This window comes from Dromaius novaehollandiae, chromosome W (assembly GCF_036370855.1).
Source record: "Dromaius novaehollandiae isolate bDroNov1 chromosome W, bDroNov1.hap1, whole genome shotgun sequence".
NCBI classification, from domain to species: domain Eukaryota; kingdom Metazoa; phylum Chordata; class Aves; order Casuariiformes; family Dromaiidae; genus Dromaius; species Dromaius novaehollandiae.
The window spans coordinates 60,922,483-60,950,383 of NC_088130.1; the positions used below are offsets into that span (position 1 = coordinate 60,922,483).

Here is a 27,901-nt window from a genome sequence, read left to right on the forward strand (position 1 = left end):
CAGCCCCCTTGAATCCTGACTGATCCCTCCCAGATCCTCAGGCCCAGCCACAAAGAGCCTGAGTCACAGCTAGATCCTCTCACTAAAGATTTACTCTCTGGGAAGTAACTTGATTGTTCCTGAGGGACAGAGAAAGTAGTGAAGGTAGGAACAAAGACCCTCCAAGATAATCATCACACCAAGTGGCCAGCTACCTCCCTGGCCATGAGCCTGGATGTGGGCCAAGGAATTTTTCTTAGCCTCAACAAATGCTTCATTATAACCTTTCTCTGACCTGCTTTCTTTTCCTCTTCCACTCCACTGTGCCCTCCCAACTGTTAGGTTTCTAAAAAATCTTTACATTATTTTGATTCTCTCCTGTTTGCCTTTGGTACTGACAGAGCTTGTGCCAGGCTATTCTAGCAGTTTTTAAAAAAACAAACCAAAGCCCATGAGCAGCTACATTCTTCTGACTGTGATGACAAAAAGCTTTAATTTCCTCCAACCTCCAAACGAAAAGAAGCCAGAAAGGTTTACTAATTAAACAGCTCTGCCCCATACTCATTCTTCTCACAGCAATGCTTCTCTCAGGTGAACTCAACCACCAAGGTCATTACAAATTAAGAACAGTACTTTATTAGTTAAACAATTCCTGCCCAACAGTATTTAAGGAGAATGTGGAGTCCAAAAGTGGCCAGCATGACAGCAGAGAGCCACTTGTTCTTACTGCTCCATCTAAAAATAACGCAAGCATTTCCATTTCTGAGCTCCAAGCAGAAGGATCCAAACAAGTTTCACCAGTGTTCCCTACAGGGTAAAATACCTGCTGCCTGAGTGGGGCTGTGTGGCAGCACTTCCAATGCAGGACCGGGCTGGTGGCACTTAGACTGCAAATCCTCTGCCATGGGACTCCACATTCACCCCATCAGCACTGCACAGTCCCAGAGACAACGGGCCTCACAGCAAGGCAGCGCGGTGCAGCACCAGCGCAGAGCCAGGGTTATATAGTGTGCCGCATCTGGCACCGGGGTATGGCTTGGCACGGCAGTGTGGAGCAAGGATGCCCAATGGCTGCACAAGCAGAGGGATCTCCGTGTGCTCCCTGCACCCAGATGTGCCCTCAACCCCAGTGCCTAATAGGTGGCAGAGCCTCTGTCCCCAGCTGCCTCAAAAGATTGGGGTGCTCATGAAGGGCATCTTTTCCCACATGCCACTGAATGAATTAGGAGGTCAGAAATCACGAGGAGTTGATGGGACCTCAGGCTGTTTTTGAAGCTTTTACTACCTGTCTTGGTGAAAGTCACTTCTGAAAACGCAGCCTGAGTGCTTTCAAAAAGGTTTCCCCTTGGCTTATTGTTCTGCCAAGCACTCATAAATTGAGCTGCACCAATGCTACTGACTGCAAAACTTGAAGTATTAACTAAGACTTCTGAAAGATCCCAAAGTGTTTTACAAACATGAATTAATTAAGCTACAGATCAACCCTGTGAATTATTTTAAAAGCTGCTGAACCTCCCCTGACATCTCTCAAGGACACAAACAGAAGAACAAACCAAGGTCTGATGAGAACCCACCCTCCCCATTTCCACTAATCCACTGCACTGGCTTTAACTAATAGACAAACCAAAATAAATTCAGAACAGCTGAAATCCCAGTGGGATGAAGTTAGCTCAGTCTCTTCTTGGTGAGCCCTATCTGGAAGCCCCAGCTACTGCCAAGGAATCTGCAGAACATGGAGCAGACAGCACTGCATCTATTTTTAGGGGAAGAAAGCAGGTTTGGAGTGACATGTGGCTATTAAGAGCTCTTTCTCAACAGGGTGATTAGTCTGCTAGTCATACCTGTCAAGAGCAGCTGTCCCAGCTGTGTGGGAAGCTGGTAGAGGAACTACACAGCCAAACCCTTTTGACACTGGCAGGAAAGAGAGGGACATGAGACCCAGATGAGGCACCTGGCTGCTGTGTCCCATCAGCACACCGAGTTCTGCCAAACCCTCAGTGAAAGGCACCTTCCCCTTTCCAAAAGAGCCACCAGAAACATCATCAGATAGCACAGACATCAGGGTGGGTGGAGAAGGCCGCTACCACTGGAAGCACTGGCTGCAGCTTCTCCTCATGGGGTTCAAACAGGTTTCTCCCAAGGCCTCTGCAGGGATCAAGTACCAGAAAGCCCAGACCATGGTATCCAGGTACCAACCAAGGCACAAACAGGCTTCTCTATCTGCAAGGGGATAGCCAGAATGTCAGGGCTCCTCTGCACAGTTTTGGACCGTTTGCGCTTTTAAAAAGCCTATGGATATTGTGCTCATGTTAAGCCAGGTCTGGGCACTGCCAGACGAGATGGAGGAGTTAAGCCATTTTACAGAGGAAAACTGGCTGCGCAGCACAAGGGTTTAAAGAGCACACTGATTTGACCTCCAAAGCAGCTGGGATCGATACTCTGAAAGCACACCTGGATCCCCACAGTGAGACGATACCCTCACAGCCATGGCTGGGAGGTTGCTGCTAAGGACATGAAAGCAGGCACTGGCACAGGGAGGAGGGGAACAGGAGGACACCCGCCATGGCCCAAACACACAGAGCGGCATTTTCTGTGGACGGCACTGCCTGTTCTGCCCACGCTTGATTGCCCTCTATCAAGACATCCTCTCACAGCAGCTAATCTCCCCACCGCAGTGTCCCTGACACCATCATTTGGCACTGCAGGTGCCACATCTGCCATGTAGGATGGGCTCAGTGACCCCACTCACTTGTCCACTCACAGCACAAAAAGGCAGCTAGGTTGGCTGGGCCCGATCTGCCTCCACCACTCTGCCACTGCCACTGCATGTCACCTCTCCTTAGGTTTTTCATCACTTTTAGACAAAAGCTGGCTTTAGCCAGGGGACCTGCACACATCAGCAGCCATGCCTAAACATCACTCCTCCTTCTCTACATGTGGAGGAAACATTCAATTCAGTGTTCAATGTCCCTTCAAACCTAACCAAGTAAGCAGAAGACAGCTTAATAACATCAGAGCAGCAGAGTCCATCATTTCCATCCCATTTATACATGCCTGGGATATGGTACCTTTTCATTTAAGGTCAGCAGTGATTGTGCTGTTCCTGAACTCACAGCTTAAATGGCCTTGTCAACAACATGCAATTCAACTCTGAAGAAAGTTTGCAAAGGGACAGGATTTTAAGAGAGAACAACATTCATACCTGCATGCAGTGCTGCTGCTGGCCACCAGATTTGTAAGGAGACACTCAAATTCCTTCTGACCCACTGTGGAGTCTTGTCGGGTGCTGCTAACTGTACAGCTGGCTGCTTTCAGTGTAGAGGAGAGCAGCCACGCTTGTGTGTGTGACCAGTCTCCACTGGTGAACCCTTGTGAAACCAGGGCCAGTGACAGACACTGTGGCTGACACATGACCAGGAAGGACTCATAAATCAACAAGGAAACTTGACCTGAGCCAGAGTGATGGCAGCCCCAAGAGCTCTGATGGTCTCGGACTGTGATTTTGATGGAAATAAAAAAGCCTGAGGTGTACGAGACATTCTCCTCCATGGCTCCCGTGCCCCATCCCCAAACAGACTGCCATGCTGCTGTGTTTTCTCTACTCTCTTAGCACATTCTCATTTCCAGCAGTGTCCAGATGAAGGAACTTGTTTAAAATCAGTCAAAACATTCTAGATTGACACCAGCGTGATTAGTTTCTGGACAAAGACCATGCTTAATACGGAGGGTTAGCAGAGTATATAAAGCCTTTGGGGATGTACAAATAAAATATGATCATCCTGAGAGATTGCTTTCTTGGATCAGTTCTAAAAAGCCTGAAACTGAAAATGCTCCATTAAATGCAACAACTGGGTATGAGAATTATATGGGCTTAGAAAGGGGGTTGCCTTTTACAGCAATACGGCTCATGGCTCTCTGAGGCCTAGAAAGAAAGTCTAATAAAGGAATCTGGTGGGAGAGGTCAGCATCCTGCATGACTGTCCCTTACGGCCAGGTAGAAAGAGAGAAAGGGGCTTGTGCATCTCATTCCTGTCATTTGAGACAAGGATCCCATGTCTTCTCATTAATGAAAGATAGTACTTGCATATTTACAGAAGGGGTGATATACAGCGGTCAGAGGACAAACTCTGATGATGCAGGAGCACAAGAGGACATGCAGCATGGACTCTGTAGGAGGACTTGGGAGGGGTTAGGACCTCTTTTACTTGGTTCCAAGGAATTTTGCAAACAAAATCCAAAACTCAGAAAAGATGTGAGCTTTGGAAAGATGTGAACCTCTGCAGAGCTTATGGGCTTGCCTGGAGCACAGTGAGAAAATGCCTTCTCACTCACAATTATTGCACAAACAGCAACCCCCCTTCCCACCACTCCTGTTCCTGCCTAGGAGGGAACTGAGCCTTCTTACTTGGAGAGGAACAGAGGGCAGGGATCTGACATCCCAGATATCCTACTTAAAATGCTTGGGGTAATCTTAAGTGGCTTGCAAGTGAGGGGAGCTTGGCCAACCTCATTGTACAGAAGAAGGCACTATGAGACCCGCTGTGAGTAAGTGCCTCAGTTAGGGGAATGCTGGTTGTCCTTACCTTGGGCATCCTGCGCAGGTTGGGAGAGAGCTTCAGGCAGGTAACGTGGCCTCGGTCATCTCCAATGATGACAACAGGGTAGACAGGGTTAAACTGGATGTGGGTTATTTTGTTTTTCTTCTTGGCCACCACTACTTGGGTGCATATAGCTTCATACTTATTAACACTCAGATCGAACACATGGGCCTGGGAAACAAAGGCAAAGAACACAAAGGGGATTAATCAGGCGAGAACACGCTCTCAGTAGAAGAACAATGCTTGGAGAAATCACAGAAAGAAAAGGTCCTGTGGAAAGCCAGCCTCAGCACAGAATTACCATCTGCAGTCAGTGGCTTTGTCCTTTTTTAAGTAAGGGATGGGCAGAAGCTGTCTGCTGTTTTGAGGGACTCTCCCCGTCCTGCGGAGGCTCACGGAGTGAGAGCCTGTCCCCCATTGTGGGTTTGAGCTCTTCCCAAGGGCCTGGCAAGGCTCCAGCTGACCTGGACCAGAAAGGGCTCAGAGCCAGCACTGCTCTCCTCAGAAGCCTTAATCCCCCTTCCCCATATTGCAAATAATGAAACAACCAGGTGTTAAATCACAGTCTAACACAGACTGATGCACAAAGCTAGGAATGCTGTCAGAAATACTAATTACACTTCATTGCAGAGCTTTCCAACATTTTGGGCTTTAATAATAATATAACAGAGTCAAATCAGTAATCAAAAAGGAAATGATGGGAGCACGGACAATATGATTAGGAGTGTACCACCAGGGTAAAGCAAGAGAAGCACAGGAAAATGAAATGTGCAGCACAGAACAGCTTGGTGCGGGCAGCCCACTCCAGTCCAGCTGCTTTAGATGCTGTGCCTACACAGATGTCCTTCTCCTGGAGCATTGACACACATGCCAGGTAAAGGCTGGCTAAATGGGAAAGGCAAGCATGGAGGGAGGCAGACCCTAGGCCTTGTTCAGGAGGATTCCCACCGGAGCAGACTGCAGACCTGTGGCACTAAAACAGTAGTGACACAGACCTGCCACATCACTCATTGCATGATAGTGCACATTTCATCTGACTCCAATGGGAACAATGGTAGTTACTCGAGTAAATGTGTTAACTCAACATTATCTCCCAATAACTGCAATTAACTCTCATCACTGTTACAGCTTGCAGGGGCTAATAAAACATGATGTTCCTGTCTTCTCTGGTGCTGAAGTGAGCAGTCTCTGGCATCCTGGACTCCCACCTTGAATCCAGTATGGAGACTTTCAGCCTTATGTTTCTTTTCCCTTTTTTTGTCTTCAGAAAAAAAACTGAGAAAGGGAACATTTTATGCTAACAAGTACAGTGGGAATTTGGGGAAAATTAGGACTAAACTAGTTGCATATCTCCTGCCAGCTGTGTCTTGTTTACCACCACTTAGGAGACGGATGAAACATGCTATTTCAACATTGTGCCATGCTCACAATTTGAATCTAGGAATTAGTTTAAATCGGACAGCAGTACCCTATAAAAATGTATTTCAGAGCATGGAAGGTTTTGCAACAACTGGCTACACGCACTTTCTTAACGCACACTAACGAATTGGTGGATTTTATCTGAAGCTGCACATAGCAGAGAGCTGGGCAGTCTGCAAGTGCACATGTCCCAGGTGGTCTCACATGCTGGCGTATCTCTGTAGGACTCAACATCCAGCAGTTTGTGATATCCTGGGTCTGGGCTGGGGAACCATGTAAAAGTTTTACAGATGCAAAAAAAAAGATGAGGAAGAATGCCTTCAGACCAAAGGAAAATAAGAGACTTCAAGACAGGTGAGAGCTTGGGAAATGGACAGATATCCATGACAGCTTGTAATTCAAGACTGGAATTCAAAGCCTCAGCCACAGCCACAGTTTGGAGAATCCTTCCCTCCCTGTTGTCAAAAGCATAGGTGGAAAATAAGATTTCAGTTTGATCCATTCAAAATATCAGTTACCAGGGATAAATTCTGAATCTACACCTGAAACTTGAGGTCCCACTCTCCAGCCAAGGCATTCCCAATCTCCTACCTCTAGGCATAAATAAAGGCGGCGATCCTAGCTTGCACATTGCGCCTGAGATGTTACTGTCTCTGAAACAGAACAATGTCTCTTTTAAGCGTATCAGCCCTCCATGACCCACACTCACGGAAGATTTAATTGCCTGGCTTCATAGAATATATTTTCCTTAATTTAGGGGCACGATTCTTCTCCCCAGTGACAGAAGATCAATACATAGTAACCTAAGAGCCTGGGAAATGCCCATTTCTTGAGTAGCACCAATTAATCTAGGAAAAAAAGGCAACATGGAATTAGTAGCCAGGTTTCTTTTCAGGAGCAATCGCTGTTTTACAAGGCTGTCAATGCATCGCACCTTTACACCATAGCAGGGCTGCAGTGTAGCAAAGATGGCATTGTCTGAACGATCAGTTGAGGAGTGCCAAGCAATGCAAATTACTCTGGGTGAGGCTGTTTTTCAGAAATGCCACAGACAGCCCAGACAAGCACAATGCCTGGACAAGAACTCAAGACCATCAGCAACGTGGAGAAGGTCAAACGCAAACAAGTTTATGAATGTTCCACTATAAAGCTCCTCTTTTATGAGCTTCTAAACAAATGGGCTTGTTTTCCTCTGCCAAGGGAATCATGGAAAAGAACAAGCTATTTCAGTATTTCAGCTGGAAACATCAGCCTCATATCAGCTGGCAGATGCTCCAGATGGAGGGGTGGGCCATGAGTGCTAGAACTTCAGAGGTTTTGATTTAGAGGCTTACAGACACTGTAAGGGGGGAAATGGGGTCTGACCAGCACTGTTATTGATGCTTTGGGAGAATCCTAAAACAGGAACAGGGCTTCCCACAACACTTGGGGCAGCTTCATGGTGCTGTAAAATAGCAGAACGGCACGCGATCAGCACTGGCTGCAGATCTGCCTGGAGTTTGGGGCAGGACTTTCTGCCCAAGAAATGGATGATTGAAATCCCACATCTCCTTGAGGCTCCTAGTCCCATGAGTTGTCCTGCTGGTTCAGGTCCTAGGGGGTAAGGATTGTGGAGCAGGCTCCAGCTGGATCTTCCATTCCAGAGTCTCACCAGCAGCACACAGCTTCTCTCCACCCCACAGCCCAGCTGGCCCTAATCGCACCAGCCTACAGATCGCTGCTTACAGGTGGAGACAGCCTCACAGGTCTCACAAGCTGAGCATCTAAGTTGCTCTCCCCATATGTCCCTTTTCTCCTACTGCCTGCAGTTGCAGCCTGGCACCACTGTCCAGGTCCTGCTCAGGGATGCCCGGTGCCAGGGACAGCCTGATGACAGACCCCAGAAACTTGGAGCAAGAGAAAGTGTGGCTCTCTGCTATCTCCAGTTGAATGTACTGTGAGAAGTCACCTTCCCTGCTTAATGCCACCAGTCCACTCTGGGTATACGACCCAGAGACCTGCTACCTGATTCCGTGCGTGTCTCGAGCATCAGCGTGCCACAAAGCTGCGGCATCCTTAGTGGCCCACGAGAAGGCCTTGGGTCAGCACTGGAGTGGGAGCAGCACTGCCTGCGCTGACACCCGTGAGGACACAGCCAAGCCCTCTCTGTGGAGAGCGGGTGCCACCTTTCTTCTCAGGGCACGCGTTCATCCAGCAGCGCACCCGGATGGAAGCTGCCACCCTGACACTGTCAGGCAGCTGCTGCAAATTGGCATTTTTGATGGGGGCTGATACCTGCTTAATATTCATCATGTGGCACACAAGTGTTATTAGATGCTCACTGACACACAATGTGTCAGGGCATCCTGGGCTCCTACAGCTCACAGGGCAAGCCTGTTTCTACGCCTCTGGCCTCCGATTCCTCACTCAAAACTATAGCAGCACCCATGCTTTTATCTCCAGCAACACAGCAAGGCAGTGACACTTTCCAGAATGTGACACTTCACAATTCAATGAATCCACAGGAAATAGAGCAACTTGCTCATGGTCCCGAAAGCAGAAAGTGTAACTTTGATGGGAACCCACCTAACCCATGATGGGAACCCCACTAAGGAGCATATAACACCATGCCAGTGCAGTGCTCTGTGCTGGGACACCTGCTTGGGTTTGCTATGGCATCAAGAACTGCCTAGGAACAAAAAGCAGATAAGGAAGCATCCTTGTGTGCGCTTAGAAACCAGTGAGGGCCCCCCTGTGGACAGCCCCGTTTCCTACCAGCTCCGGATGCCACTTCTCATGCTGCCTAAGCTGGCCCCAGCACTCCCCTCCCTGCTTTGAGGTGCCCTGGGGGGACCGAGCTGTAGCATGGTAGTGCCCCTTGTTTGCCTCCCCACCACATTCATCCATGAGCAGTTCAGAAACTATGGAGCAGGGGTTTCAAACCACTGATCTGCAACCCTCAAAAAGAGTTTCCACCATGGGGCATGATCTCGGAGAGGGACTGGAGCCTCCTGACAATAAACTTGCTTCTCTAAGATACCTTCTGCAGGTCACTTAGAAACAAACCAGGGACCTGCAGGGTCTTTGCTGCTTGCAAATCATGGCAGACACCTTCATCCTTGCTGCTAATGGGCATTCAGATAGTGAGAAAGGGCATTTCAGTTCTCTTGCTACACAGTCCCAAGGAACAATATGTAGCCACTTTCTTAGAGGGACATAAATCAGGCTCTGAGAGCAGGAAACATGGGAAGGCAGGGGCACAGACAGGGAAGAAAAGGAAAGCTGAAAATGGCTGAAGTGAGGAAAACTTAAGAACCCTCCTTTATTCCCCTCAGCTCAGCTGCAGATCCCTGGGGAGAATAGGGAGCTGGGCAGTAACCAATGATCCTAACAGCTGTTTTATTTATGGTCCCTGTAAATCTGCATGCTCACCCCAAAGAAGTGCAGGAGGACATACACAACCCTCCAAATGAAGCTCCCGCTGCTCAGTGAAGCAATTCCTTGCAGCATGCGGATTTATGAGCCGGCATCAATAACCGTCACAGGAAACCTGGACTCCCAGCACCAAAGTGACAGTCTGATGGTAGATATGACAGGCAGATGTTCAAAGCAAACTTCTCCATGGTGCACAGACAGTAATTTTGATAAGTCAGTACCCCCTGGAGAGGAGCACTCAAGTTAAGCAGATGCCCAGTTATCTCTGAGCTGGAATCAGATGAACCCTGCAACCTCTGTCAGATACTTTCCATTCAATAAGAACATATCTAAATTACTGTCAAGGTAACAACAGGGCCTCAGTGTTTCATGTATAGGCAATAATGGATATAACCCTGCTGTGTTACAGTTGCAGAAAATATTTGGCATAAATGAGCTGCTTTGATGCTTGACTCTTGAACAGCCAGAGGAGGAATCCAGCTCATCCGCATCCAGACCTACACTCCTCCATCTATGAATCATGCAAATATATTCCACCTTCCAAAAAACAGCGGCGCCCGACTGAGGCTCCACACGGCCACTCTATAAGCATAGCACAGTGTAAGTCCAAGGCTATTACTGTAGCTCCAGCATCAAACCATACTCAGAGTTTTAAATGACTCACTTCTCCCCACCAGCTCTGCAAACTCCGCCTATAGCCCAAAAGTCACACCAGTCTCTCATCCGCTCAGCAGTTCCCAGCAGCTCTTTGGTGACTCGGACCCTGCAGTCTTTACATTGTGCTGTCACCCCTAGCCCTACAGGCTCAGCACTACCATTAGAGGCCCACTGCACGCAGCAGCCACTTGAAATGCCAGCAACTCACTTATGGAGGCACAGAAAGGGATCACACGGATCCTGCGCTTGGCCAGACTGGCCCTGCAGCTCAGGAGACCTAAGGGGAAGCAGGACAACAGCCTGGCAAGCCCAGAGAGCAATCTGGTGGAGAGCTGGACCCTCCGAACAACACTAACCAAAGACAATCAACCTCTCTGACAGCAGAACAAACTACTTGACTTTTGTGGCCCACTAAGATGGGGACCTGAGAGCTACTTTCATCCATCCTACCTTCATAGCATGTCTCGAACACAGGTTGGGTCTGCAGTGGCTGCAGTCTTTGCTGTCCTTTTCTCCAGGGCTCATGAGCTTTCAGCCCCCAGCTGTGGTCCAGGCAGTGGTAGCCTGCTCAGAAACAACCTGACGGCAGCCAGAATTGAGACGGGGTGAGTGGGGTGGGGGAATATATATGTGAACAAGGCAGATACCTGGTAACTTGGCAACAAAGAATAAAATCAGTGCAAGAGTGAAAGGTGAGGGATGATTTAATATCACGCTGCCCTTTATCAGTTGACATCTCCCTCACTGCTTGGCTTTCACTGTCTTTGTGATGGATTTTCCTCATTTTCTTGACTGAGTATCATGATACCTCATCCATGGGCAAACCCCATGGCTGATTTGTTTCAAACTCTTGGGCAATATATTCAACAAACTGGCAGGTTATCCCAAGCCCTCACTAGCACCAGGATGACTGCCAGAGCATCCCAAAGACACATAGCGAGCAAAGCAGCCCCAGTTTGCGCCGAGACCAAGCTGCCATGCAGCAGAGGCCTTATTTACGTGCTTGTTATTCTCCCACTACAGACAGAACAGGCTGTGGAGCAGCTCCAACACATTTAATCTTCTCTAGAAGACATTTCCAGGTTATACATAAGGTTTTTAAGACATTTCTCGGTCCCTCCAATGCACAAGGCCATCAGGGGCTCAGCAGGAGCAAAGGGGACCTGACTCAGGAAAGAAACATTCATCTGCTCCCTGCTTCTGCAAGGAGGATGCAGTAATACTGCATCCAATACCAGCACCAGATAGCGGTACAGAGAGAGGGCCTAACGCACCCTTCTCACCTGCAGCACCACAGTCCACTGCCAGAGATGATACAGCAGGGAGCAGCAGGCCTGCATCGTCAGGCTTAATATCTTGGGGAGGGCCCCACTTAAGGCTGCATCTCTCTGCTTTTCTCATTCAGGAACTGGGCTGCTCCTGATTTGACACAGCATGAAAACAGCATCAGCCTCAGCTGATTTGACTCAGCTCCCACAAGCCAGTAAGAAGCCAAAGCTTCAGCATATAGGAGAAGAGCTGTTATTCATTCAGCCAGGCTGAGGACCAGAGATCTGACCACTCGGCCTCTTCAGGAAACAGTTACGTTGTTTTACAAGAATGTGCTTGTTTATCCTAGCTAATTTCTATGCCAGTTACTACTTTCTACCAACCTGACTCTGCTCTGATAGTCTTAGGATTAGAATAATCTCCTTCATGTCTCCGTCCTGCTCCTGAATGCTGCTGTCTAGTACTAAACACCCTATCCCAGAGCTGATGCTCTTCAGTTTGGTCTAATACAATTCTATCCTGTTGCCTGTGACTCTTTTTTTTTTTCCTCTTTAACATTAATAGCATGCTTTGGAATGAATCACAAATCAAGCTAATGTTTCTTACACCTCCTCACAAAGCCTCCTTTTGCTCTTCAGCTTTGTACTAATTTTAATTTGTTGCTTTCCAAACCAGTTCTGAAAGGTGTAAGCCAAACAGAGAAATTAATCTGTGCTGAACTCCTGAGATAACTAGGCTGATAATAGCACCCAGTACCTCTGTGCTATGCTGCAATCTCTTCTGTAACAGCAGAGATGACTCCTCCTTTGAGATCAGCATCCAAAGCCCAGCTTGTGCTCATGGGGTGATTCCCCACTGTGTCTCCCTGGGTTTGTCTCCACAGCTGTGACTCAGAAGCACAGCTGCTGTGTTTGCGAGAGCATGGCAACACAGGCAATCCCCAGCCCCAGCCAGCCTTGCAGTCCTGCTGCTTCTCCAATTAGTGCTCATTTCATATTGCACATTTGGTTTCTGTCTTTATTGAATTTCATCTCACTGATTGCAAATCACTGCTGAGGTTGTCAAGCTCATTTACAATCCCGGTTCTGCCTCCAAAGCACTTGTAAGCCCTGTCCGCTTAGTCCCATCCAAACTGCTGCTGCGTTTCAGTGCCAGCCCAGATCCCTGAAGCACCCCTAGCTGCACTGTACACTCTGCTGAGGATGGGTTTCTACTGTGTTACGTTCACCTTCTCACCTGCATCGTGCCATGCACTGCAGCATGGCAACAGTGTTCCTGAAGTCAACCTCTATTATGTCTACTCCTTCCTCTGACCTACCTGGCCTGTTACTGTCAAAAACTAAATTAGACCAGTTTTATATCATATGGCATTACTAAAGGCTTACTAAACTGGCTGCTCCTTGCTCTGCCAGGGCTTACAAATAGATTGTTTAATGATTTGTTCCAGGATCATATTTAAGTTGCCTAATTTCTCCCCAAATGCCGTCCTCTTGAGTACTGGGCAAAGAGTCTTTCCTTCAGTCCCCTGACACTTCCCTACTCTGCCATCACACCCCAAAGACCTCATGAACAACAGGGAGACGGTTTCAGCCAGTTCCTTATGGGGCCTGGGGCAAATCTCCCAAGGCCCTCCTTCATAAATACATCCCAGTTGTGCCAGTCCTCCTGCTCTCTCCCTGTTGTGGCCAATGGTCCAGCCTCTGGTGTCAGGCTAAATCGATGTCCCCACAGATCAGGATCAATCTTCATTTCTTCACATTTGCAGCATCCTGGCTAAATCCTGCGGAGAGCTGACACTGGAGGCTGGGGTGCATGCGAAGGCAGGTGGAGTTGCACAAGCAGGAGCAGCTCAGAGTCTGATGCAGGGAGCAGTCACTAATCTCTGCCCTGCTGCTCTGCCCGTTGCGACCCCAGCAGCAGGCCAGCAAAATTGATGATAAAGCAACTATTGAACTGTCACAGTTCAAGACTGTCATTTAAAACAAACCAACATTAATTTCAGGTCATTATAAAATGCAAACAATTAAGGTTCAGGAGCTGCTGTCCCTGTACAGCAGGACCAGGACAGACAGCTGGGGGCTTTCAGCATGGTAATGGTCCTAATATCAATCATCCCTACTTGCAAGTTCAAACCTAAGTGAGGGTCTGACAGGTAAGAGCAGAAAAGCAACTAGGAGCAGCTTTCTAAACTGTCTCAGTTACTCCTGATGGGCTCAGTGCCCTTGGTAGGTTTTCATGTAAAGTCAAGTAGACTAATCAAAGAAATCTTTGGAGATGCTGTACAAACCATTTGTTCACTCAGATATGTTCATACAAGTAGAAGAGTGCAAAAGCGGTTCCTGTGTGGCTGAAAGCCTAATCGCAGTAAGCTGTTTTGGTTAAAATGATGTATTTCACATCCTGAAAGGGTAGTAGCTCTAGTAATGAAAAACTGGCCCAGGAGGATCTGTGTGAGAAACAATCCCTGCAAAGCCACTGATAAAAGAGGTTTAAACTCACTGGTTTGACCTTGCACTGAAACCTGCTACAGCGCTCACAAAGCCACCTTACCCGCAACTTGGTAACTAACGGGCATGAGGCAGTGAAGAGCAATGTCCTGAGCTGTCTCATGCACAGCTTCAGCTCCAGAGCCCTCCAGAGTACCCTGTAAAGCGGCAGGAGCTGCAGCAGGATAGAGGTGAGGGCTCAGGTCCTGCACGGACACACCAAGGTCTTCTGGGCCTCCTTTCTTCCCCCAGAGCAGCTGCTGAGGGAGAGGAATCCCTGCACAGCGAGCCTGATGGCTGGGGGGCAAGAAGGGAGCCCCGGTGACAAGAAAGCCCGGCTGGCACTGAGCGAGTGGAGGGCAGCACTATGCCCAGGGACACTGCTCATTTGCTTCATTCAGCTCTGACACATCACTAGCCCCTTGTTTTAAAGCAGACATGAATCTCCCCAGCAGTTCACGTTAATCTCAAGGATTTAGCAGAGAATAAGAGGCAGCCTTTTAGGTTTTGTGGCAGAAGAAAATGAGCAGTTTTACTAGAAAACAACCGCTTTGCTGCAAATGCCATTTAGAAGCCATTTTAAGAAGTCCCTGCCCACTTCAGACTACTTCGAGGCCCTCCCAGGCGATGGCAAAAGGGACCTGCACTCTTGCAGTGTTTTCGCACCACAGCTATTGCCCTGGTCGCTGCACAGAGAGCAGCGAGAGGCCCCACTTCCAGCCCAGCAGAGCTAGTGGCAGCCCCACGAGGTCATGGCAGACTGCAGCAGGAACGGGGCAGATGGGAGTGAGCGGGTGCAGGCAGCATGGCTGGGACCCCTGGGGAAAGGGCACTGCTGCAGGTGGGTAGGAGGAAAGGCTCGGACATGCCAGGGACATTTGCTGTGGTGAGGGGTTCATGGTCAGAGCTCCCTTGGGCACAAGCACTAATGCTGAGAGATCTGCTGGCAGGCCTGATTCATGCCCCATGGGGAGGGCAGGATTGGGTCCAAAATACCCAGGGAAATATTTGCAAAGCTGGAAGATTCAGCAAGCCTTTTATCTGCAAAATCTTTCAACCTTTTAAAGACAGAGACTGGTTTTTGCCTCTGGTCAGCGTTAAATGGGCAGCAAGTCTCTGAGAATTGCTCTAAGAACAGACAGAGATGCCAGTACTAAACAATATTTCTCTCCTAGTAAGGAAAGGATGGGTACCGAGATGAAAGGCATTTCTTCAGCATCTTATATTTTAAGTGAGATACAACAGAAGTCTTCAAGATTTCTCAAACAAAACATTTGTTCAGTAAAATATGTTTATATAAGCAGGAAAGGGCATACTTGCTTCCTGAGCAACACAAAACATTAGCTAATTTCCTGAAGGTTTGGGTCATTTCAAGTATTTCATATCTTCAAAGGTCAACAGCTTCAGCAAAGGGGGAAAAGCCCGGGAGCGTATGTCTGAGAAGCTTTCTCTGCAGAGTGTACACTTGGATGGCATTTATCTTGAGGCTATCAATATTTACTAAGGGCAGCTATAACATCACCCTGCTTTCACTGCATTAGTTATGAAGGATGCAGCCACCATCTCACAAAAACATGAGAGCAAATGGACTTGAACTTAACAGATGCTCCTGAGCCACCTGCTCTAAAACCCCCAGGGTCCCCTTCTCCCACAAGGATGCTTCATAGTGTTCCAGGATCACAGGTTGGAAGGAATCTCCAGAAGTCTCTAGTCCAAGCTCCTTCCCAAAGCAGGGTCAGCACTGAGGTCAGATGCAGTTGCTCAGGGCTCAACCCAGCCTGGTCTTGAAAATTCCAAGCAACGGAGATAGCACAACCTCCCTGACACCCTTCAAAACTGGTGACTGCTTGCTGCCTGCTGTGCTGCCCTTCCAGCAGACGTCAGGGAGGTTGAAGTCCCTCACAAAATCAGGGTCAACAGTACAGAGACTTTAAAGAACTGTGTCTTCTAGGTGGAGGAGTGGTGGAGCCTTCACGACCATATCCCAAAGCTATCTAGACCATACATGCTGTGAGAAAGTGAGTCTTTTAAAAAATCACATCATTATTTTCCATATAGTTCCCTTCCTAATCTTCAACTGGGGAGACTGACAAGTCTGTCTGTATCTTCTTTGGTGATTCAGCCTTCAGCAAGGATGGAGAATATCACCTGACCTGTCCTGAAACCTTACAGGCCACAGAGTGCTAGCAGCCTTCAGCACTGCCCACAGATCACGCTGCAGACTTTCTGTCACCCTCTTAAATGAGGATACCATTATGGCCATTGCAGGGGGCAGCTGCGGCCCAGAGGTATCTGGGGACACTTGTGACACAGGTGTCTTTGGCTTTGTTAGCAGCGGCAACATTTATCCTGAATTCAGCACAAGAAAGCACCCACATGCCCAGAGTAAGCCAGACTTGGAGGTCTGTGGCATTGGCCTTGTAGGGCACAACCTGCCAACACCGTTTCCTTACTTAAGGAAAGTAAGTAAAACATTCCCAGGTGGGAAATTTCAGGTATCTGACTCCCACTTTTACATGTTTCACTGTCTACTTCTGCTTTAAGTGTGAGATGGGGCCAAAGCAAACTCCCAGGGTGAATCCTGCTGACTGCTGCAGGGACAGAACTCCTCCCCTCTCCATTTCCATGCCCTCTGTCCTTGCCAAGAGCTGGCCAGCGTCCCCAGATCTCCCCCTCCTGTGCCCTAAATGTGGAAGTCCAGGCATCCAAATCCACCTCCACAGTTTTTTATATGCAAAGCAGGTCTCTCATCCCAGCTAGCCTTTTTCTCCATGTCAAGGTTTTGCCATCTACAACCTAAAGCCACTAAAACACGGTGTTCTCTAACCTAATTTTATTTCAGCGCCATCACATCAGCATCTGCACCCAGGCCCCTGCAGCAGCAGGCAGCCCGGAGGGACCAGCAGAACTGCTGCCAGTCAACTGAGCTGCAGGACTCATGTTTAGAAACACAAGGTCTCTTCACCTGTCTGTTTTAGGAACCACTGTGAAGTCTTCAAGGAAAATAAGTGTCATCTGAGATGCAATCACAGAGCAAAACTGCAACAGACTTAGCAAACTGACTGAAACCAAAGCTGAATGCTCATTAACAGCCACTCAGAGCATATCCAGTGCAGCCTAGCTTCCATAAAAGCAGCTGGCTGTCCAGTCCCTTTAAAATCAGGCCACTTATTTAGGCACCTAGGTATCGATTTAGGAGTTTGTTCAGACAGTGTTGGCATGGATGCGTACATCTCAGGGATCATTTCATTTTATCTCAATTTTCATTGCAAATCATTTATGCTCATTTTGAAATAAAACTGTCATCAGGCAGAGCAGGATACTAAGGAAATTACCTAGAACATGATAAAGGGGAACAGCGGCAGTCAGTGTCCACTGCACCAGCTGCAGCACATGTACACTCAGGTAATTTATGAAGAGATGGTGCTGTCCGGAGCAGATGCCCTGCTGGTAAAGCTCATGATTTATCATGATTTCCATAATTATACCTTCCCTTAAATCCTAACCTCCTGGCGTCACGGGATTGTGAGCTCTTTAGATTCTAAAATGCCCTGATTCCCAATCCAGTCTCATGAGTTGGGGGGCTGATTCACACATTTTGGACACACAGGATCAGCTTAAGAAAGAAAATGCGTTTTTCGAAACATGTCAGGTATCCCTTTAAGACTGCAATTAGGGCCTGAGTTTTAAAACCACCTCCAGGCAACCTTCAAGTTTTGCAGACATAATTACGTGTGGATACAAAGCTAGTGGCTGTTTCTGAACAAGAGACCTTTAATGTTTCATTCTCTGGCTGCATGTCCTGTAGTTTTCTGTAGCCTCTTAACATAGATTTTTTCCCAGCATTAATGGAGCCTGCCCTTTGCTAGGCACTGAGTTATTCCCCAGAAGTTAGTTCTGCTACTAAGTGGAGTGTATCCAGGAATCAAAAGGCTGTAAACAACTATTTATCCCACTTCCACTGCAGATCTAAAAGGTTATGTTTAAAAAAGAAATAAAACCATGTCTCAGGATTACCCTGCTGCGACCAACATGGTTAGTGGGTAGAGGGGGAGACCAGGATTTCTATCAGCATCAGTCTTGGCCAATCTACTGCAATGGGAAGGCAGCTCTTGCCTGGACCTTTCCTGTCAGGCAACCCAATGCTGGGCTGCTCCTGGCTGAGGATCACTCTTAGAAGAGTGCAGGATTAAATGTGATCCTGATTAGGATATCATGGATGCGGTGCTCCCAAACCAGTTACTCTTCTCTCTTAGCCTGCCTCATTCTCATACGAACTCCAGGCTAGTGGATGATGCAGCTAATGTGACTCTGCAACAACACAACTCAAGTCATGTCAGCAGTGGCTAAGACAAGCTAGGCGTGGGAAGGAAAGATCTCATGACAAAAACTCTTGACAAGTCTGAAGGAGCTTCTGTGCAGTTGGTAAAGCCCTGACAAAGAACCTGGCCTAAGTGAGTAGCCTGAAACCTCCCAGGGGATGAGCTGTCGCTGCAGAACCTTGACTGTGTGAATAAGACCCAAGTAGAGCTAGCATTCACGCTACAGCCACTCACACTGTCCAGGCTGTATCACTGCCTGCAGACAGCCCCATCTTCTTTCCCACAGTTAGACACCAGGCCCAAACTAGGACACTCACAGCTCTCTTCTCTGATGCTTACCCCAGCGCTCAGTGAAAGCTGTGAACCCCAGCAGGACCCTTGTCAGTTTTGGGGAAGTCACACAACATCTCCTGCAGGGAACGAGTCAAAGGACATGTAACACTGGATGTTTAGGCCCTTCATTTGCTATATGGGAAAAGGGGAACAGACAGATCCATGAACAAAGGGTCGAATCATGATCACAGCTCGGCAGCAGAGGGAAAAGCAACAACACTGTTTTCTGTAGGCTGCAGCATCCTGAACTTTCCAGGGAGACCATGTGCTCCAGCACAGATGATATTTCCATTGCTTAGCTTGGGAGAGACAAATTCACAGCCTGAGCCACTATATCAGTGAAATGAATTTTTTGCTATAACAAAAAGGTTAAACTGCAATAAAGTTGCCGAGGCACCAATTCACTGATACAGATATATAAAGGCCATCTTTTTGCTATAGTAATTTGGCCAAGCCATGCAAACTTTCCAATTTACACCGGCAGAACATGCAGCCCATGGTGACAGAGCAATGTGGTCTTACAGTACAAAAACATGTTGATGGATAGCTACGTGTCCTGGCTGCTTGCCAGACTTGAATTAACCATCTGAGCTACTAGGATGGATGACTAGGGGCAAAAATATAACTGCCATCATCTCAACATTAGGATTGTTCTAAGTACTTCATTACTAAGCCATTACTCTTGGAGACAGCCTCTACAATGGGAAAAATGCTGATCTCATTTTATTTAATTGGAACAACGTTCTATTGGCTGGCCCTGAGCCTATTACTATAATTGATTTTTTAATATCAATATAAATATGTATTCACTTTAATCAGCTGCTTCACCATGCCTTGGAGGTTTGGGAACAATGCTCTGATGTCAGTTGGTGCTAGGGGTGCTCTGCTCTGGAGCATCATCTCTCCACCTTTATGGATGCATTGATTAATGAGCTAACTTTGCATAGAGGGAGGTAAGTGTTTTCTCTCTTGGCACTTACCCACTGCAAGCTGCACATGTGCACTGCTGTGGTCAGCGTGAGAACAAGCGGGGAGTCGTGTGAGTTTGCAGTGCTTGCCTCAGAGCAGGGGGAGCAGCATAAAGGAATGAGCAATTCATGCCCAGGGATAGACATGTCAAGGACAGGAAAGCATAGGAAAAAGCAGCCTGTTCCCTGTCCCCTGTCCTGCTTTCCACTCTGTTCTCTGAGTATCTCCAATCCCTGGAGCAAGAGGAACAAACCAGGACTGCAGGGAGGCTTGACTTGCTTATGCTAGGGGCTGTGTTTGGTCACCAAAAAGCACCTGTGCTTAGAGGACAGGGGAAACATGCATCCATGAAGGGTTTATCCAGGCTGCAGTGAGATGTGCAGCTGCTCCTTAGCGTCTCCTAAAAGGCCTCCAATTTGTGATTCAGCATAAACTACAGAGTTTGCACCACTGGGCTGCAGTTGAGAGATTTCTGGCCTTGTAGCTTGTACGAGTGTGGTAGGCCTTAGGGAAGAAGGAATAAGAACTGCTGTTGCCTAGGTTTCCTCACCTGTTGCTTTATGACTTCTGTGTCCTATGAAATCACGTTCAGCAAAAATGAACTGATAGTGTTTAGGACCTGGCGCTACCAAAATAGCCCTGATCTCTCTTGGCAAGCAGCCCACACCTCAGACAATTCAGCCACAGTCACTGTGACAGATTCCTGCTGGCAGCAGATCCTCCGCTCCCTGAGGTGCTTGGCCTGGTTTGGACTCACCTGTCCCCGATGCACAACCCTAAACTCCCTTGACTTTCTCCCAGATTGAATCAGAGCAGCATTGCTCCCAGCCTCTCACCTTGCCATCAGTGGTGACTGCAGCAAAGACAGTGGAGGAGTAAGGGGACCAGGCAACATCCCCAACAGCAGAATTCAGGTCATAAATAAACATCGGAGTCCTGGAAAGAGAGACCCAGGGAGAAGAGCTCATTTAGACACATGCCACTCTGGAAGTGAAACCCAGATACAAACACTTGGATGCTGGTGGGCTGCGCTATTCAAAGCCGACTGCAGAAGTGGCAGATGGGATATTTCCCTATGTCAGCTATCAGCCCCCACTTGAGCGAAAGGCCCCAGAAGGCAAAGCAAAGCTGAGTATCCACTCAAACGGGCCTGGACTGGTCCCAGCATGATGAGCAGAAAGGCAGCCCATTTCTTTCTTTCTGAAAGCACTTTGAAAGCTTCCTCTGCACACACAGCGAAATGGAGTCTCTCTGGTTAATACTCATACGGGAAAAAGTGATTTCCCTCTCCGGACCTTTGACAACACCATTGAATATTAGAGCAGTATTGGCGACAGGAAATATTTGACTCTGATTTACAACAAAATCAATTTCCTGATTGAAACCAGACATTTCTCAACCACTAACCCTGAACTTCATTATGTATTTTTAAATGTTCCAATTTTTTTTTTGCCTCTCTGGCTCTCAGGAGGTTCCTGGCCCCTGAGGCCATATGCCAGCACATGACATTTCTTCATTTCATTGCTGCAGAGGAGTAATCCTGCCACAGTAGGTGCTGTCTGAAGAAAGTCAGGTCCAAAGCAAAGCAGTCAAACTCTGTGCTGAGCTGTGCCACTTGGGCAGTCCCTGGGGCAGCCTGTGCTAAACTTTATACCTATTACTTAAGGAGGGCAAATCTGATTCTTCAGCCCCAAACAAAGCAGATAGATAAGAGAGCAACTAGCAATATGTCCAGTGAACAGGGAAATTGCGACTGAGATCCAAGCAGAGTCAACATCTATAGCCTGCATCTCAGCCTGGATGACGACAACCTCCCTGCTCACACCAGGACCCAGCAGGACCTACTTGATGGTGTGATCCCAGATCTTGACTGTCCAGTCAGAGCTGCAGGAAATGAAGACCTTCATATGGTAGGGATTCCAGCTGACCGCATCCACAGCCATGTGATGGGCTTCAAACACATCCAGAAACTGGCTTGAATAGCATTTGGAACACTGCAATGGAGAGAATTAGTCAGTAATCAGAGCTAGACCTTCCTCTGGAGCTGGTATTCCTGGATAAAAATGTTTGTGAATACTTACGAGGCCTGCCAAGCTCTTCTGGGCTGGCTGGGGAGAGGCAGGTAGTACCCAGAGGTGCTACAGAAACCAAATCATTTTGCACATGCTGTTTAACCCCATGGCAGGAAAAACTGAATGCCTCTCTGCTGGGCATGAGGACTGGGGCCAAAGATGTGTTGGATTTACAGCTAGAGCCATGCTATGGAGGCTACTCTCCACTGCAGAAACTCCATCACCTTCCTGCCAACCTGGGCTCCTGGGACATCTCGGGAGAGCCAGGGAAAAACAGCTGTTGTGTTGCACAGGAGCACACAGCCCAATCTAGATCATTTCTTATCTCCAACAGCAGTTAGTAGAAGATGCTCAAGGACAAACCTAAGGAATGGGGCAGGGACAGAGTGATCCCTCCTCCAGCCATAAGCACCCAATCCTGTGGGTCAGCAGTTTAGGGTATCACAGAATCACAAAATCACAGAAGGGCTGAAGCTGGAAGGGACCTCTGAAGATCATCCAGTCCAACCCCCCTGCTCAAGCAGGGTCATCTAGAGCACGTTGAACAGGATTGTGTCCAGGCAAGTTTTGAATATCTCCTGAGAAGGAGACTCCACAACCTCTCCGAGTAACCTCTTCCAGTGCTCTGTTACCCTCACAGTAAAGAAGTTTTTTCTCATGTTCAGATAGAACTTCTTGTGTTTCAGTTTGTGCCCGTTGCTTCTTGTCCTGTCACTGGGCACCACTGAAAAGAGTCTGGCCCCATCCTCTCTACATCCTCCCTTCAGATACTTATATACATTGATAAGATCTCTCCTCAGTCTTCTCTTCTCCAAGTTGAACAGCCCCAGCTCTCTCAGCCTTTCCTGATATGAGAAATGCTCCAGTCCCTTAATCATCTTAGTAGCCCTCCGCAGGATTGGTAATCCAGGTGGGAACCTGCATCTGGACTGTTGCATTTAAAACTTGCAAAAATGCTGCTCTCAGGTAAAGCACAAGTCACAGGAATGAACCGTCAGACCCTCTGAGGGATTTTGGGAACATGCCACAAGCCCTTTCCCTGCCATCATCCTGTGACAGCCTGTGCCAGGAGCCTGCCTTGTCACACAGCTCTTCCCTGTAACCCTTCCTCTCGTGACAGCGTGTTGGGCCACCCCATAACACAGCTGACAGCAGCCTGCGAATGGGGCAAACACTGGTATGCATGCAAGTGTCAGCCCAGCAGCACAACAGCTGCGGGTGCTAGCGAATGGCAAAACAGAAGATGTGAGCAAGAACCAGAAAACATTTGGGATCCTTGGAAAAGTCACTTGCTGTGTGAGTTAATGAAGTAGGGAGAGAAATTACAATCTGCTTGTCTGCATTAGCAGGACGTGGGACTTGATCCAGATCCCCTGTCAGTTCTGTGTTCACAGAGAAATGAGGTTATCGTCCCCAGCTCTCCTCCCCATAGAGGGGACAGGGGGCTTCTTTCATCAGCAGCGAGGATCCTTCTCTGATAAAAAAAGTCCTCTTGGCTGTGTGCTGACATGTGAGCCGCATCCATGCAGCAAGTGTGGGTTCAATTCACTCTGTCCCAGTACGGCCACTGTAAGGACTGTTCAGGACCTTTTTTTATTCCCTAATGAATGCAGCAACACATCATCTGCCAGAGCAGCAGGAATGCTGAAGTGTTACGTGAATTTAATTCTTGCACACCAAAGCTTGACTGCACAGACTCTAACTAGTCATGAGGCTTAATTGTTTACTACACTTTACTGTTTATTACATTCACTGTCTGTGTACTTGGACCTTTTTTATTTCCAATGCCCTTGTGCACTGGGACAGGTACTGAATTCAGGATGCTAAACTGAGGTCCCTGGGAGGCCCACTACAGTGGGAAGTGAAAACAAGAACACGGCTTGTGCCCCACTGAGATTTACTGGCAGGAGGAGGTGGTATCAGTCTTGCTAATAGTTTGGTGCATACTCTGTCACTGAGCTACTGTGCCTCTATGTAATTATGGTAGCAAAATTTCCTTTAATGTCATGTTCCATAGCTTTATTTCGTAATTCTTAATGTTCAGCGACCAGGAAAATTGGTACTCGGCTTGTTTTGAAAGTCACTTTGCTGGGAGCAGACAGAATGGGTCATAAGTAATTTGACACAAGAGAGAGGGTGCTTTTTTGGCTGTCATTCCAAGTACTTACATCAGAAGTCCCTAATATCTGAGGACTTTCTATCAGTAAGATCCTTACCAGATCTGTCTGCATCCAACAGAACTGTAACTTTCAAAGCTATGTTTTGAAGGCCTTTTGGAGTCTGTGCCCTTGATCAGTGCAGTGCTCCGGGAGCTGGGATGGGCGGCCTGCGACACTCTGGGATGGGCTGACCCCCAGGACAGGATTTGCAGTGAGCAAGCGTGGCCTAGAGCTGAGACTCAACCCCACACAGGAAAGGGAAAGGCAATTTTCCCATAAAAACTTCAGCCACCAATTTGAAATCAGCAGCAAAATGGGTTCTGTAGGGCAGATGCCTGGCTGGTGTTCCTGGTGGAAAATGAACCCTGCCTGCCAGCTCTAACGTAGAGCCATACACTATGCCCCAGAGCTGCCTGCCAGCCTGACGCCACGTTCATCCCGACCTCTTCGGTGTCTTCTCTGATGTGCAAGACAGGGCGTTGTTCTTCCCAAGATCTACTTTGAAGAAAAGCCATTAACCCGAGAAAAAGTTCAGAGTAAAGTGTGATTTTAACTACTAAAAGAGCTTCTACACTGACTAGAACCGCTGGCAAAGTCTTCCACTACTGGTCTCTTTAAAAACCACAGTTATTAGACACATGTCAGGATAAAAACAAACCACCTGGAAAACGTGACACCTAACTTCCAGGAGAGCTTTGAAGACAAGGAGCAGACTCAGGGACCAGGCATTTGTGCAGCTTGTCTGAACTTCTAAAGCACTGCCCAGATTTGCTGAGAGTGTTTTTCTCCTATTTGAATAGTGGTAGATGTGTGTGAATAGTAAACAGTATTTTTTGATGGGACAGTAAAGCAGGAATGTGTCTACTACAGCAATACAAGAAATCAGTAACAAAATAACTGGTGACAGGATTAAAAAACATGAGAGAGGAATACTGTGAGGAAAAATAAATCCAAAGACACAAAACTTACTCATTATTTTCATTAATAGCACTTCAGTTTATACAAGAGAACACTAGCCTCACACAAAACACCTCTCCATCCATGGTGAATGGATGGTTATTAGTGTCCTCATAAGGTGGAGAGTTTCAGCAGTTCACTAACAGAAATATCATGATGCTAGGTAACACACAAACCTAATAAATAATCTTTTTCAAAGGAGGTTTGTAACAGGCACCATAAAGAGCACTGCACAATGCTGGCACTCGCAGGCAGATCAGGACACACAGCTGACAGCTCATTACAAACCGCTGACACAGATGTGTCTGCTGTTGTTGATGACAGCTCTTATGAGCAACACCCAAGGTGTTGCCTTGGTTTTCACTTAGTGCCTTCTTGTAGAGATCTGTAACAGAAGTACTAAGATTTCTACAATGGCATATGAACAGATACAGATGTAGGTGAATGCATTGGGAGAAAGAGCAGGAAATGGTGAAAGAATGACCCTGTGTTAATTATAATGTTAACTGATAGCAAATGTAGCCACTCAAGTGACCAGATAACAGGACAGAGAACACACTGAATAAAGATAAGGTGGTGAGAAGATGAGGAATAGAACTCAAGTCATAAAATATCCAGATAAGGAAAACACCTTTGCCTAAGACTCAGACAGGGCAAGAAAAGATACTGAGGCAGAAGATGACAATAGTTCTTTGTTCCTAAAGGGGCACTGGAAGTCACAGCATGTCCAAAACCCAGTTTGTCATCATCAATTAAGGAAAACACAAGATGAGGTGATGAGAACTCTCAATTGCCATCCTTTGTCTTTTGTATAACCACAACAAATCCTGGCTGGACCACAAATACAAATGCCTTGGTGCTTGGTGCAAGAGAATGAGTGAGTGAAATCTATGAGAGAATGAGTGTGACTGGAATCAGTTTTGCTTAAAATAAAAATCACCTTCCCCTCCTATATAGTTTTGCATTGAGTTTTATTACATTAGCTTTTTACATTCTCAGGAAAGCTCACTAAGACTGAAAAAGATACATCTCTCATGCCAAACCTCCTCACAGTTTTTCTGTGGAAGTCCTGACGACTAAGAACTAATTCTGATCAAAGAGTTGACGCCAAAACAACGTTTCAATCTGAGTATCAGGGACCATCATTTCTTATAACAGAGCTGAACAGTGCCTAAACAGCAAATGAGATATGCAAAGAGGCAGCTTTGCATTACAGAATCATATTAATGCAGAAACAGTTTGTCCTCTTTGTAAAAGGGCAATAGATAGACCTGTGTGTAATTAAAATAATGATTACTTGGCATCAGAAACACTATTAACTAAGCCATTTTAAAAAATTCACCATAATAGTTCTGCAGCTAAAGAATGAACATATTATCACGCTATTTGTTGGCAAGCCCTGTCTCTGAAAAAAATGCCTTTCTGAAATTCGCTTTTCAATTTATTTAATAAATAATCTATAATTTGGCCTATGCTTCATCCTTGACTCATGCAGCATATAAGGAATCTGTCTGTCTTACTCAATATGCCCTCACTGTCCTCAGCATCAGAGTAGGGCAAGGCTTTGGGAGGCAATCCACAGCTAGTTCCAGGAAAGGGTTAAAATGTGCAGTGTTTCAATAAAAGGAGTGATGATCCAAGGCAGGGAGACCTCCAGCCTTGCCTATACAAACCCTGCCAAACTATTCCTACTCAGTCTTGCTCCATCGAGGATTTCCCTTGTTGTGTAACTCATCCTGGATATCAGCCTGAACATCTGTCCTGAAGGTTTACTGACTGCCCCCACCTAAGGCTGACATACGCCGTCACATACACTGACGTCCATCGTGTGCCTAAGCACAGAGAAAGTTGAATATGTGATTCCTTACTGCCTCTTGTGAGGACAAGATACAACAGTACCCAAACAACTTGGAGTGTAATACCCAGGGTGCCAACTACCGTGGGCCATCTGCCAACTCAGAACATCTTGAACAATGTGAACTCAGAACAAAGTGACTAAACAGCTGCTTTGTATCCCAAGAGTATCAACAAAAAGCCATCTCACCTTCCCCATCTTCTATCACCCCAGGACCCCCATTTCTCCCATCTCCCTTCTGTGTCTGTCTTGCCAAAGGCAAGTGAGCACAACTCAGAAAGCCTCCCTAGGGATGGCCTGGCAGCAGCGATCTCAATCAGTGTTGTCCTTCTGGAAGGGATACATATCTGCTAAATTTGTCTTGCCTAAATGATTGATACTGGTTTCAGAATACAATTTCCTTTGGGTTCTTTTTCTCTGTTTTTTTCTTCTCTGTTTTGCAGGTGGGACATGAGGAGGGAGCCTTCAACAAACTCTAGAGAGGGCTGGACAGTTCTGCTCTGTGAGTCAGCCTGTGGCTGATGGGACACCCCACCCTCATTAAAGGGCTGTGGCTACAATATTAACAGAGCCCAAAAGCCGGTTCAGAGGAATTCCATGCAAACAAAAGTTATATGAGTAACATAAGCTGTTACTGGCTTTATTTGCAAGGCAACATACAACAGAGCTCAAAACTTCCTATTTTTAGCTTGGTTTCTTAAGAAACCACAATGGCTGTGACCTGCTGTCTGCTTGTCTCTCCTCCCAAACAGCTTTTGACCTTACCAGCAATTTCAGCCAAAGCTGGCTGTGCAGGGGCCTTGGCTATATAAAGGTCTTACATATTTCATAAAAAGAGGTGGCCCTGAAGAGTGCAAATAAACAGGCAGTTCCCTAACCCAGAGAAGGACAAGCAAAACTCAACTGCTGCACCCTCTCCACCTGGCAGGAGCTGGCTGGCCAAGCAGTACTCCCAGCAGGCAATGGGTACCACAGCATCAGGTTGCAGGTGGACACTGGAAGGGAGGTAGCTGACACTGTCTCAGCGAATCGAGGGCTACAGCATGGTACTGTGAGCACTAAAATGGGGGGAGCATGTGAGTGACCAGAGGGAGGAAGGATTAGAGAACTTGGCAAAATGCTGGAGGTACGAGGCCAAGGGGAATGTAGGACTTGGAGGAGGACCAAGGCTGTAACTGTGGAAGGGGAGGGCTGCAGGACACCAATCCACAGGAAACAAGGCTTCATTAGCCTCACTGCTCATGGGATAACAGGTCTAAAAACAAAAAGAGAGGAGATTTTTTCTTGCCATTTCCCCACAGCCATAAGGACAGAGGATCAATGCCTTTTAACTTCTACTCTGATCAGTTAGCACCTCACTTGCACAGCTGCAATCTGCAAAGCATTCTGGGATGCAGTCTGCATGAAAAATG

At 47.3% G+C, this 27,901-nt stretch overlaps 1 protein-coding gene across 2 annotated transcripts in view; it reads right to left on the minus strand.

The window, feature by feature from the left end:
- LOC112987802 (dynein axonemal intermediate chain 1) overlaps positions 1-27,901 on the minus strand; it is a 149,077-nt gene that overhangs the window by 26,589 nt on the left and 94,587 nt on the right. For both annotated transcript variants that reach the window (XM_026107851.2, XM_026107850.2), the window contains exons 17-19: positions 21,292-21,440; positions 20,283-20,382; positions 4,563-4,748 (exon numbers count right to left, since the gene is read on the minus strand). In XM_026107851.2, the coding sequence (XP_025963636.1) occupies positions 4,563-4,748; positions 20,283-20,382; positions 21,292-21,440 (435 nt within the window). The remainder of the gene's footprint in view (positions 1-4,562; positions 4,749-20,282; positions 20,383-21,291; positions 21,441-27,901) is intronic.